This window comes from Balaenoptera musculus, chromosome 12 (assembly GCF_009873245.2).
Source record: "Balaenoptera musculus isolate JJ_BM4_2016_0621 chromosome 12, mBalMus1.pri.v3, whole genome shotgun sequence".
NCBI lineage: Eukaryota > Metazoa > Chordata > Mammalia > Artiodactyla > Balaenopteridae > Balaenoptera > Balaenoptera musculus.
In genome coordinates, this window is record NC_045796.1 from 42979768 (window position 1) to 42993859 (window position 14092).

The following is a 14092-nucleotide window of genomic DNA, read 5'->3' on the forward strand; positions in this document are numbered from 1 at the left end:
GATAGAAGATTCAATATTGTCAAAATGTCAGCTCTTTCCAACTTGATCTATAGAGTCATCTCATCACAATCAAAATCCCAGCAAGTTATTTTGTGAATGTTGACAAACTGATTCTAAAGTTTATGTGAAAGGGGAAAAGACCCAGAATAGCAAACTCAATATTGAAGGAGAAGAACGAAGTTGGAGGACTAACAATACCTGAGTTCAAGACTCACTATAAAACCACAGTAATCAAGACAGTGTGGTATTTGTGAAAGAACAGACAAATAGATCTGTGGAACAGAATAGAGAGCCCAGAAATAGACCCACATAAATATAGCCAGCTGATCTTTGACAAGGAGCAAAGGCAATACAAATCGCTGACAGATGGAGCAAAGATAGTCTTTTCAACAAATGGTACTATTACCGAGTCCAAGCTCTTACTGCTTGCCTCACAACAGGCCAATAAATCGAGAGATGAGTGGTTAGGGCAAGGAATAGCGACTTTATTCAGAAAGCCAGCAGACTGAGAAGATGGTGTCCCAAAGAACCATCTTGCCTCAGTTAGAACTCAGGCTTCTTTTGTGCTAAAAGGGGAGAGGGGTGTGGCTGGTTGTTGTAAACTTCTTGGTGCTGGAATCCTTTGTTCTTCCAGCTGTCCAGGTAGGTCTGGTCACAATATTCCTATAAACCTCCAACAAGACAAATGTTATTCTCTGTTCCGCAACTTTTTATCTCTATATGAATGGAAAAGTGTTACAGCTTTAAAGGTCAGAGCCTTGAGAATGGGCTATCCCGTATATTTCAGGCTATAAGCAACATTCTTTTATAAAAGGTTGCAGAGCCAAGCACGACTAAGCACAGGCAAGAGAGCACAAGGGTTAGAGCTAAAGGAATAGATTCAACATGGAGTCAAGTTTGTTCTTCTCTGTTATAGTACTGGAACAACTGGATGCCCACAGGCACGTGTGCACACTCACACACACACACACATCTAGACACAGACGTTACATTCTTCACAAAAATTAACTCAAGATGAATCATAGACCTAAGTGTACAACACAAAACTATAAGAGTCCTAGAACAGAGGAGAAAATCTAGGTACTCTGGGGTGATGACTTATTAAATATAACACCAAAAGCACAATCCATGAGAGAAACAATTGATAAGCTGGACTTAATTAAAATTAAAAATCTGCTCTGTGAATGAAAATGTCAAGAAAATGAGAAGACAAGCCACAGACTGGGATGAAATACTTGCAAGACACATTTGATAAAGGATCCTTAAAACTCAACAATAAGAAAATAAGCAATGTTATTTAAAAATGGGCAAAAGACTTGAAGATGCCTCACCAAAGAAGATGTATAGATGAAAATTAAGCAGGTGAAAAGATATTCAACATCATATGTCATCAGGAAAATGCAAAGCAAAATAACAATGAGAGACTACACATGTATTAGAATGGCTAAAATCCAAAACACTGAAAACACCAAATGCTGGAGAGGATATGGAGCAATAGGAACTCTCATTCATGGCTGATGGGAATGCAACATGGTACAGCTGCTTTGGAAGACATTTTAATGGTTTCTTACAAAATTACTCTTACCATATGATACAGCAATCATGCTCCTTGGTATTTACCCAGAGGAGCTGAAAACTTATGGCAAAACCTGCACATGGATGTTTATAGCAGCTTTAGCCATAATTGGCAATACTTGGAAGCAACCAAAACGTCCTTCCGTAGGTGAGTGGATAAAGTGTGGTACGTCCAGATAATGGACTATTATTCAGCATCAGAAAGAAATGAGCTGCCAAGCCTTGAAAAGACATGAAGGAACCTTAAATGTATATTACTAAGTGAAAAAGTCAATCTGAAAAGGCAACATACTGTATGATTTCAACTATATGATATCCTGGAAAACTATAGAGAGAGTAAAAAGATAAGTTGTTGCTAGGGGTTAGGTGGGAGGGAGGGATGAATAGCCAGAGTTCAGAAGATTTTTAGGGCAGTGAAACTATTCTGTATGATACTACAGGGGTGGATGCATGTTATTATACATCTGTCAAAACGGACAGAATGTACAACACATAGAGTGAACCCTACTATAAGCCGTGGACTTTGAGTGATGATGATGTGTTAATGCAGGTTCATCAGTTGTAATAAATCCACCACTCTGGTAAAGGGATATTGATAGGGAGGCTGTGGGTGTGTGGGGACAAGGATCATAAAGGAAATCTTTGTACTTCCTGCTCAATTTTGCTATGAACCTGACACTGCTCTAAAAAAAATTATTAATTTAAAAATTTTAATAATAAAATTTTAAAAATCAATTGTATTTCTACATGCTAGAACAGAACCAGAAATTCAAATTGAAAATATCATTTACATAGCATCAAAAAGGATGGTTCCTTGAACTTCCCTGGTGGCTCAGTGGTTGAGAATCCGCCTGCCAATGCAAGGGACACGGGCTCAAGCCCTGGTCCACGAAGATCCCACATGACGTGGAGCAACTAAGCCCGTGTACCACATCTACTGAAGCCCACGCGCCTAGAGCCCACGTGCCACAACTACTAAGCCCATGTGCTGCAACTACTGAAGCCAGCGCGCCTAGAGCCCGTGCTCCGCAACGAGAAGCCACCGCAATGAGGAGCCCGCGCACCACAACGAGAGAAAGCCCAAGTGCAGTAAAAAAGACCCAACTGCAGCCAAAAGTAAATAAAATTTTTTAAAAAAGGTTATGGTTCCTCCTTCCCCATGATTTTAGGGATAAATTGGAGGACATAATTTGACAAAAGATCAAACATTTTTGAAATTATATAACACCTAAATAAATGGTTGAGGTTTACTTTGTTCAAGGGTCATATGATTCAATATTATTAACACATAAATTCTTCCCACATTGACCTATAGATTCCATGCAACTCCAACAAAAATCCCAGTTTTTTAATAGAAAATGAAAAGCTGGCTTTAAAATTCATATTCAAAGAGAAGAGCCCAAACAACTTTGAAAGAAAACAAAATTGGAGGCCAAACACTACCCGCTTTCAAGACTCATTAGAGTAATTAAGACAACGTCGTGTTTTTATAGTTAGACAAATAGATTGGGGGACAGAAATATTAAGTGTTAGACCCACACATATAAGGACAACTGATTTTTGACACAGGTGCAAAGGTTATTTCGTGGAAAAAATACAGCTCTTTCAACAAATAGTGGTAGATACCCATATGACAAAAAGTTACCTAAGAGCCACACTTCGCATCATATCCAAAAATTAGCTCAAAATGAATCATAGACTTAAACATAAAACCTTCATTCTAAAACTTCTAGAAGCAGAGAGAGAATCGTTGTGGCCTTAGCTCCGGCGGAGTTCTGAGCCGGAAAGCCCGGGCCGTACACTCTCTCACAGCCACCGCACAGCCCGGCACTCCTCCCCACTACCGAGCGGCGGCTCCGCCCAGCCCCGCCCGGGACCCTACTCGCCCCTCCCAGCCAGCCCCGCGCCGCCCCGCCTCTCTCGTCCCGCGGCGCCTGGCGGGGCGCGCGCCCGCCCGCTTCTCCACCCGGAAGAGCCACCTGAGCCGCCAAGTTGAGGCAGTGCACGGCCCGGCGCCCCTCGGGAGCGCGGGCCCGGCCGAGCCGCCCGCGTGGCGCCTATCTCGTCCGGGCGCGAGGCGGGCCCGCTGGAGCCTGCGCGCCCCCGCGGCCGACGGCGCCTCGCGCGGCCCCACGCGCGCGCCCCGCCCCGCCCCCACCCGGGGCCTCCTCCCGCCTCTTTGGACCCCGCCGATCGGCTTGAGCTCTCCGCGCCCTTCGGCCTCGGGAGCACTGCGCCCCCGGTGACTTCTGACACCACGTATCCGCCAGTAAGTGACAGCCGCTGCCTTGTTGCACCATTATTTATTTTTCCCACAGTGCGTCCCAAGTCTCGCCCACACCTGGTTAGTTCCAAAACTATTCAACTCTGGGACCAGACCGGCGACGGAGCTGCCCGCAGCCGAGCCTGGGAAGTGTCAGAGACCTGCCGAGTTGTTGTAGGGTATGGGCTACGTCCAGAGACGGAAGTGTGGAAAGCAGGTCTCCGGGCACAAGTCGGCTCCACGTTTGCCGAGCGCCCGCGGCTAGCCAGGCATGGAGGAGGCGCCGACCTGAAGCGGGCGGGCGGGGGCGGTGCCAGCGGGGCGGGTCTTAGGACGCGGAGGGGCGTGGCTACCGGAGGGGCGGCGCGGCGGGTGGCGGGCTGCGGTTACCAGGGATCCAGCTAGATTGCCGCTGGTGCATCCTCCCGGATTTTTCTTGTTGGCACTTAAGAGGATAAGGTGGCACAACTTGGCTTTATTTATTTTGTCTTCAAATGTTGCATAAGAAAAAGGAAAAGGAGCTTGAAAGTTGTAAAACACTGCCACCAGTCAATCTGGGTGAGCATGTTTCTAGCGTTTGCAAACTGCTAAGAAATATTTGATTAGTCAGCTGTGCCCAGGTATTGAAAGTGAATGCTGTTTATTTTAGTGATGCTATTTCAAAAAGACTAGGCGAAATTTAATCTGATCTTAATCTGAACCATGAATTCTGCGGCTGTCCCCTTCCTGGCTTATGTGGAGCTGCCTTTTAAATTGCTAAATTTGTGGCTCCAAATTTAATATGCATTTATAGAATCTTAGAGATTATCTTATAGCCACTCTTGGGATTCCAGATTTTTTTTTTTTTTTAGCAAAGGCCACATCGTGAATATACTGTATGATTAGTTGTTCCTTCCCAAGTGCTTTTTCTGCTTTATGCTTAGGTGAATTTATATTACCTAACCCAAACTAAATACTTACCAATGTAGTGGCCTACACATCTCTTAATCTCACATTGTTATCCTGTAGGTGTCCGGATTCTTGACCTAACTGTGGTATACCGTGCCCCCCCCTCCTTTCACACCTTCTAGTAGATTCCCAGAGAAGGCAAATATTGCTAATAGCACGTGTAATGCATATTTAGGATGCTAAACCGTGAATGTCATAATCTTCTTTAATCTTTCTGTTTCTAAAGCCTAGTACAATAAATGTTGGTTGAACGAAATTAGTCAAAGGACACTTATCCTTTGACTAATAAGAATTTCTTAAATGATCCATTTGGACAGTTTATTTGTAACTGTCCATTGCCACATCTGGGATTGTCACTCCATTTAAATTTAATCCTTCTCTCCTTTGTGCTCCTATTTGTATTGCATTTTTACCACTGTTAGAGCACCGTTTCATTTGATCTGTTCCTTGGTTCTTTGAGGGCATAGAGGACCTTTTATTGTGCTTTTTTCATTTCCCAGGATAGTGCCTTGTACATGGTAGATATCTACGTGTATACATGAAAATAGAATGGGGATAGGCCCTTTTAATCTGTAGGTGCAAATTAAAAAATATATACATATAGCCAGGAATGTAATATACTGTATTTACTTTCAATCGTAGTGATTTATTATTTAGAGACCAATTTCCTTCCCTCAGTTTAATGATCTAGTTTTTTTTAGACTCTTGACAGCTGTTTTTGCTGAAGCCAATAGTTTTCCTAGGTTAGAAAAAGAAAATAGGAAAAAGTTCACCTCCAAATGTAAATTTCTAAAGCCAATTTGTTAACTATTTAAGTCAGAATTGGCTACCAATCTGAATAGTAGCGTGTGTTCCGTTTAAGTAGCAGAATACAAATGAAAGTGTGTGTGTGTGTGCGTGTGTGTAACTAGGTTGTGGGGAGACAGAGAGAAAGATACGTTTTTTATGTGAATAAAATGTAGAACCAGGATGCTTGCAAAGAACTCTACCGGGAGTAACTTAAACCAAAAGACTGGCATTTAAGATTTTATACTTGAGAGCAAACGCATATATGGAATCTGATTAAAGAAAAGGGCAAAGGCCTTTTACATGACGTATTATAGGGTTAAGAGGAGGAAGTTTGGGGAAAAGATATAGGAAAGGCATTGGACCATTTTGGATTTCGGTTATCAGTACTAACATAATTCTTTGACTTAAAATTAACTTCACTCACTGAAAAAAATAAATTTGATAAGTGACTGTGACTCTGTCAGATCTAATTAAGATTTGAATTCAGATAGTATTTTGAGATTAGAGTGTGACCCAAAGTCAGAATGATTTATAACCAATCTTTTTGTAAACTAGTGTATAAGTCTAGAAAATCAAAGGTATAATACAGTCCTTGTCTTTCTTTAGTTACCTAGGTCCAAGATGAATAGCGATCAGGTTACACTGGTTGGTCAAGTGTTTGAGTCATATGTTTCGGAATACCATAAGAACGATATTCTTCTCATCTTGAAGGAAAGAGATGAAGATGCTCATTACCCAGTTGTGGTTAATGCCATGACCCTTTTTGAGACCAACATGGAAATCGGGGAATATTTCAACGCGTTCCCTAATGAAGTGCTAACTATTTTTGATAGTGCACTTCGAAGATCAGCCTTGACAATTCTCCAGTCCCTTTCTCAGCCTGAAGGTGTCTCCATGAAGCAGAATCTTCACGCCAGGATATCAGGTGAATCACTTAAGGATTTTACTGCCATGTTATTGTTGAGAAAGATTTTGAGAAATCCCAACATATATTGAATTTAAGCACTAAGAATTGACATTTATACTTAAAAATATATCCATTATGTAGTTGATGGTCACTTTTGGAAAAGAATCATGATTTTATACTGTTTTCTCTGGACATTTGGGAGGCTGGGGTACTAGCCATGCCAACTGAGAGGAGGGAGAATGTGTGGAGGCAGTATATTTGTGTGCATATTACACATATATGTATGTGTGTACAAAACTAGTTCAGCTTTCTGAGCTTTTATGACTCCTGACAATGAAAAATTGATAATTCAAAGAATTAGCAACGTGGTAGATGCTACCTAGTGATCTTCAAAACTATTTTAGGAAATTCATTATTTTTATATATCAAGTTTAACATTGTGCTGGCCACCTATTAGGCACTCAATAACTTTTTTTGAATGAACGACAGATAAAGCCTCTTAACTTTAAAGAAATTGCAGTGGAGCAATCAGCAACTTGTGGTGTCAAAGCTGTGTCTTTGAATTCCTGCACTCTTTGATTAAGTTGGAGAACACATGTACCATTTTGTTTAAAAATAAATATGTACTTTATAGTACATTTCAGAAAGGTGGGAATTTGTAATCAACAAAAATGATTACTGTGATTCCAAAAAAGGTTAGGAGTCACTATAGAATTCCTTGGAGATAAATTAAGATTCAAAAAAATTCCAGACATTTAAGTGAAAAAATAGTATCTGCGATTGCACTTACTGGAATAAAATTATGAAGATTATTAATCTTCATGCATCAGACATTAGGTAATCTCTTGCTAGGATCAAGAAGAAATGTCCTCTTCTGATAATGTTGCAGAAGGATTGTTAAAAGAGGCTTTAGTTAATGTTATTGAAATGGTATTTAGCAAATGGTTTTAGGCTGTCCTTATGTTTAGACACTTTTCCATGCTCAGTTTAAATACTAAAGTTCTGTCTGCCTAAGTGACCCTATTGGTTTCAGGTGAATTTAGCCTAGTTCTTCATTATTCTCTGAGAAAGTGAGTTGCAAATTATCTTACTACCATAGTAACATTCATTCTACAAACATATCCCTTGTAGGCAGGCATTTGCTAGACCCCTGGGAAACCAAAACGAATATGGTATAGTCCCTCATCTAAAGGAGTTCAAGGCTGTAGGGGAGACAGCTGTATATTCAAATATTTACCATATCGTGTATGTATGCCCACAGGTACATGCATATGTACATATTAAACATAATTGTAAAGGAGCTTACTGGCAGCTTTTACTTATGCGATGCATGCATCACTCAAGGTATGTGCGAGATATATTAGCTCACAGGGCAGGGAGTGAATTGTCCTAGGGGATTCACCCAAAGATTCAAGACTAGATGGTGAGATCAGGGAGGGATGCAGGTGTCCCAGGCAGAATGAACCAGGGATGGGAAAAGTCTGGTTTTAGGTATATTGCTCCTCCATCTTGGACTCCAGACAAGGCACTGAATTATTAAAACCCAGGATGCCTCTGTGGTTCAGTCTCGTTAGGAACATTGCATTGCCCTTTGTCTTCTGGGATTTTTATTGGTCTAAAGTTCACTTGCTATTACCAGTAGTTTTGATGAAAGGTATTCAAATACGCAGTTACCATCAAAGTATTGAATAAATGAGGAAGAAAAAAAAGCCCTCACCTGTTATTTAAAGTAGTGTTTCTCAAACATTAATGGGCATCAGAATCACCTGTAGGGCTTATTAAAGCGCCCATTGCTGGGCCCCACCCCCAGAGTTTCTCACTGAAGAGGTCTGGCCTAGGGTCCAAGAATTTGCACTTCTCAAAGCTCTGAGGCTGATGCCGATTTCCAGGGACTGCACGCTGGAAACCATGGACCTGAAGTAATTGATCTGGACATATCTCTAACACAGATGTGGACATGTCTCTGTTTTAAATAAAAATTTATTTATTTATTTTTATCAGTGAATGAGTCAGATAATGACAAAGGTTTTTGTTGTTTAGCACTAATGGTGGCTTAGTGCCTGATGTACCCTGCTTCACTGGGATAGTTGAAGAACACACTTAGTAGCATATAGTAAGACAGAAAGATTAAAATGAATTGACATTTCTATCAAAACACTGTCCCTTACCCTTTTTTAGTTCTAGGGTTTTGATTGTTGTGGTCAGTTCTGCTTAACATTATGTTACTTTTATCTCTGTCTTTATATTATAAATTTACTTAAAAAATTGTAATATGAAAGTAAAGAATCTGAAGATCCAAAAATGTACCCACCTCTACTATCCTTTTCTTAAAATAATATAGTTACTATACAAAATAAACCACTTAATGGTAATGATATCATGTTTTAGGCTAACTTGCTTGATTCTAAAAAAAAAAAATGTTTACCCTAACAGGTACCATATACATGATTCCATTCAGTAAGATAAGAACATTAAGGATGGCATATTGCCCCCTATTATAAAAGTACGGAAGATAATGAAAAGCTAATCTTAGAAAAATTGGTTGTAAATGTTTACATAGTTTTTTCTTTAGAGGTGCTGTAATTGGGTTTAGACACAGGCCCCTTGTTGGAGGTGGGCAGCAGGGAATTCACTCTTGCTGGTCACACTTCAGGAGGGACACAGAGAGGGTTGGTGAGCATATGAGGGACCCTTGGGGCTGAGCCTGACGCCCTCCACCTGTCACCTGCCTTCTTCCTGAGTGTGTAATATCTCTCCGGCACATCTCCTTATGCTGATTGAAATAAAATCAGTATTGCATAGACTTGTCATGACCCAGCACGCACAGGCCTGAGTTATCATGTGCAAGGAAAGGGAAGGTGTCTCTGGACCTAAGGAGTATCTTCTTTTTCGCTCTTCCTGGCAGAAGTTTCCTCCAGATATAAGAAGCATCTTTTATGCAATGATGCATTCATTTGACCATTTTGCTTAGCTGTTCCATTTGTGTCTGTGTGAGGGTGCTAGCCTGGACTTAGGGAAGTTTTCTTGCAAAAGGATAAACTTGAGTATACTCTTCCTGGCTGAGTGAACTGGGGAGAGTTCTCCAGACAAAGTAGCATGCCTGAGGAAAGCTACAGAGGTACCATGAAATGCACAGAAAAATTCATGCACTTTGTCTGGACTAGGAGGTTGGAGGCCAGATGTGATAAAGGGAAGGCTAGAGAGAGAGGGAAAGCCCATTTCCCCTTCTCTTATTCACTAATTTTCTCCTTATCTAGAAGTGCTTAATAAAGCACTGGGCTGGGTACAGAGTAGCATGAAAAGGATCTCAAGAAGTGACGCTACCCTCCAGACACAAAACGGTTAAGGAGCAGTGCAAAGCAATACGTGACTAAGGTCCTAAATGACTGGTCCAGGCAGTAAGTGATTATGAATGTCCCTGTCATGTTGTCATAGCATTTGGGGCAGGTCTTGTAGGATGTGATCTAAACAGGAGCTGAGTAGGCAATAAGAGACGTTAGGGCATTACTATTAAATGAAAGGAGGGGAGGGAGGTTTAGCGACTGTTCCCACAATGTAAGCCCCTTTTTCTGTTCTTAGAGGTAATGATATGCAAGTCAATAGAACTATGGGACTGAGGATTTAAATAAGAGGTTCTTCAGGGTTATATGTTGAGAAAGTTACAAATCCTCTTCAGAAAATGCAGGTGTATATATATTTAAATTTCTACCTGAATTTCAAGAGGTTCAGGGCTTTCCTAAAGCCCAACCATGGCCTCTACTCAAGAATCTGGATTTAGATGAGACGTGCATCCTGGTAAGTTACCATCTTAGGGAGATGGGTAAGCCAGGTGCTAGAAGTCAGTCACCGACTCATACCAGCACCCCGGGGGGAAGCCTGGAGCCTATGGGGTGTGGTGGGTGGTGGCCAGGATGACCAGGAATCCTTTCTGTCTCCCTTTCAGGAGAGAGGCCCCTCTTTCAACTCTGTGTCCCCTCTACCCTCCATCCACTCTCCTTTCATAACAGTGTTTTGACAGAGTTCATGCCTTCTTTAGCATAACCTTCCCCCATTCACCCTTTCACCTCCACCACACTGAACGCACCCTCCCCCGCCTTCCCAGTGACTGCCTCATGGCCAGACTGAGGGACAAGTGTCGGGATTTCTCTTCCTTTATTTCCCTGCTGGATTTGTTACTGTTGCCTCCTCCCCCTTTATGAAACTCCAGCCTTGGCCCCGCTGACAGCACTGTCTTGCCCTTTCCTCCCTCTCTAGCGGTGGCTTTTCTCCCTGCTCTGGGAGCCTCTTCCTTTACTGGTCCTGTAGGTGGTAGGTTCTCAGGGTTCAGATGTGGCCATCTGCTCCTGAATCCTGCATTCTCTTCCTGATGGGGTGGCCTCCATTCTGAACCTAGGCTTCAGCTGCCACTTATAGAGCAACAAGTGCCAACTTGATTGATTGATTGCTTGATTGCCAGAATCTGTCTCTTAAGCTCTGTATTCAAATATCCTCTTGTCTGTCAGATGTTTCAAACTAGAGATATCTTCTTGCAAACTCAGTGTATCAAAAAGTGTAGTCATGATTTTCCTCCCCTCTCTGTGCCCCCCTCCATCTGAAAATCGTATTTCCATATTTATTCTTTCAATAGATATTTACTGATTGACTACCATGTGCCTTCCAGAATTCCCTGACTTGGTTAATGGAACCAGAGAACTAGGAGTCACTCTAAATTTCACCCTCTTCCTTATACCTTATCTCTAATTGGTTTCAAAGCTCATGTAGTATCTTTAACATCTATTCCTCCCCTCTTCCTTGCCTTCCTTTCGTCTATTTTTCTTTCAAGTTATTTCTTTTTTAATGCTTACTATTTATAAAGCGATGATAATATAGTAGCGAATAAAATTTACCTCTGCCCTGCCCCCATGGAGTTTATATTCTAGTGTGGAAACATAATAATTATGTATTCTTTTTATTTAAATTGTGGTAAGTGGTATGAAGGAGAAGAACAGTGTGTTAAGGCACATAGAAGAGGGAATTTAACCTGAAATGGGTTAAAGAAAGATTTCATTAAGAAAATTATGTTTAAGCCAACCTTTTAAGGGGGAAAATGATAAGATTACATATAAGAACTAAGGTTTAAATAGTGCTTGCTATGTGCAAGTTACTTTTCCAAGAAACTTTATATGAATTATTTTAATCTTCTTGTGATCCTATGAGGTAGGTTTTGTTGTTATTGCCATATTACAGGAGGGAAATCTGAGAGGTTATAATTTGGCCACGGTCACACAGCTAGTGCGTGATAGAGCAGTGACTCAACTCATTCATTCTGGCTCCACAGTATGTATTCTGAACCCTTATGTTGCTTCTTAGTGTGGCCATTTTTGAGGGACAGAGTAGGGAGGAGAGTGTCAGGCAAAGCGGACACTGTATGAGAGCATTTGAGTGCCCAGAGGGCTTGGTGTGAGAAGAATCCCGTCACAAAACGTCCTGTGGTCCAGTCCCACATTTGGTTCCTTATTCTTAGATCTGGGGGCAGCATGGAAGGGTTTAAGTGGAGGAGATTAAAAGTTAGGCCTTTGTTATTTCTTGCCTGGATTACTATAGAAGCACCAGGGAATATGGTGTTTTACTCTTCCATTTGAAGATGCTATTCAGAGTAAGACAAAATCAATTTAAAAGTAGCTTTTTAGGTGGGATAGGGAGGGTGGGAGGGAGGGAGACACAAGAGGGAAGAGATATGGGAACATATGTATATGTATAACTGATTCACTTTGTTATAAAGCAGAAACTAACACACCATTGTAAAGCAATTATACTCAAAGATGTTAAAAAAAAAGAAATAAAAAGAAGTAGCTTTTTAGGAAAAAACTACAATAAAATTATACATAGCTTCATTTTTAAACTGAAGTTTGTTTTTAGGACAAAAATAGCAAGCATCTAACTAAATAATTATGTTAAGACCTCATTCGTTATGTGTATGACTTCATCATATTGAACATCCAGAGTCTGCTGAATTGCACTGGGCAGTCTGTGGTTTCACTGGGCATTCTGCTGTATGCATGGCATCGGAGTAACATAGCACTCTCCATAACCCAGTTCTTGTGATCTTAGTTTTTCTTAAGTTTTAATATATTGACAGTAGAAGTTAAACTGAACAATCAATTTGCATCTGAAGCAGAGCTAGGAATGAGAGGAGTAGAAATGGGATGAAAAATGGTATTTCTTTAGGAGCCAAGAAAGAGAGAATGGATGTTTCAAAAATCTAAGTGTTTTCAAAAATATAATTGTTGTGAAGTTCTCTAACCCATCACTTTTTTTTCCTATTCTCCTCCTCACTTTGCTCATCTTTCTCAGAAGTAATTTTTTTAAAATTAATTAATTAATTAATTTATGGCTGTGTTGGGTCTTCGTTTCTGTGCGAGGGCTTTCTCTAGTTGTGGCAAGCGGGGGCCACTCTTCATCGCGGTGCGCGGGCCTCTCACTATCGCGGCCTCTCTTGTTGCGGAGCACAGGCTCCAGACGCGCAGGCTCAGTAATTGTGGCTCACGGGCCCAGTTGCTCCGCGGCATGTGGGATCTTCCCAGACCAGGGCTCGAACCCGTGTCCCCTGCATTGGCAGGCAGATTCTCAACCACTGCGCCACCAGGGAAGCCCTCAGAAATAATTTTGATAGATTTTGTTTATACTTTAAGAAGCAAATTGGGTTAATAATCCTGTTTCCCACTTGAGTATCCTTTTATATACTTACAATAGAGAACGCTTAGTGATTCTTTGAAAACTTAAAAATTAAAATTATTATAAAAAGTATATTCAACCCAGTAATCCTACTCCTAGGTGTATGCCCAAGATAATTGAAAACAGGTATTCCAACAAAAACTTGCACATAAATGTTTGTAGTAACATTATTCATAATAGGAGAAAAATGTAAACAACCCAAATGTCCATCAATTGATGAATGTATAAACAAAATGTGGTATATCCATACAGTGGAATATTCAGCCATAAAAAGGAACGAAGAACTGATACATGTTACAACATGGATGAATCTTGAAAATGTATGCTAAGTAGAAGAAGCCAGACACAAAAGGGTGCATATTTTATGATTCCATTTACATGAAATGTCCAAAATAGGTAAATCCGTAGAGACATAAAGTAGCTTAGTGGTTGCCAGAGGCTCAGAGGAGGGGGTATAGAGACTGTCTGCTACTGCGAACAGGGTTTCTTTTTGAAGCAGTGAAAATATTCTGGAATTAGATAGTGGTGATGATTGTATAACCTTGTGAATGTACTAATAACCACTGAATTATATACTTTAAAAAGGCAAATTTATGGTACCTAAATTATATCCTAATTTTTAAAAAGCATTCATGTGGGGAGGAAGGAAAAGGTAATTGAGAATCTGCAAGCATTGTGAAGATGTGTTGCCATAATGTACATCTCATTAAGGCCAAGTAAGAAGAGACATCTCCACTTGGTGGTTTTTTGTTTCTTAACATTCTAGGATGGGAACTAAAAGAGGACACTGTACCCCTGAAACATAAGCAATGAGGATATGAGGACTAGACCTGTTCTTAACGAAAAGCTTTTGGTTGTTAGTTTGGCTTTTACTTGGTTGTAACTAGAAATATTGG

At 40.8% G+C, this 14092-nt stretch overlaps 1 protein-coding gene across 3 annotated transcripts in view; it reads left to right on the forward strand.

Annotated features, from left to right (window-relative positions):
• Positions 1–3547: 3547 nt before the first annotated feature.
• The window catches only part of MCM9 (minichromosome maintenance 9 homologous recombination repair factor), an 85002-nt gene continuing 74457 nt past the window's right edge, over positions 3548–14092 (forward strand). For all 3 annotated transcript variants that reach the window (XM_036871380.1, XM_036871381.1, XM_036871379.1), the window contains exons 1-2: positions 3548–3844; positions 6182–6500. In XM_036871380.1, coding sequence (XP_036727275.1) covers positions 6197–6500 — 304 coding nt within the window. In that variant the 5' untranslated portion in view covers positions 3548–3844; positions 6182–6196. The remainder of the gene's footprint in view (positions 3845–6181; positions 6501–14092) is intronic.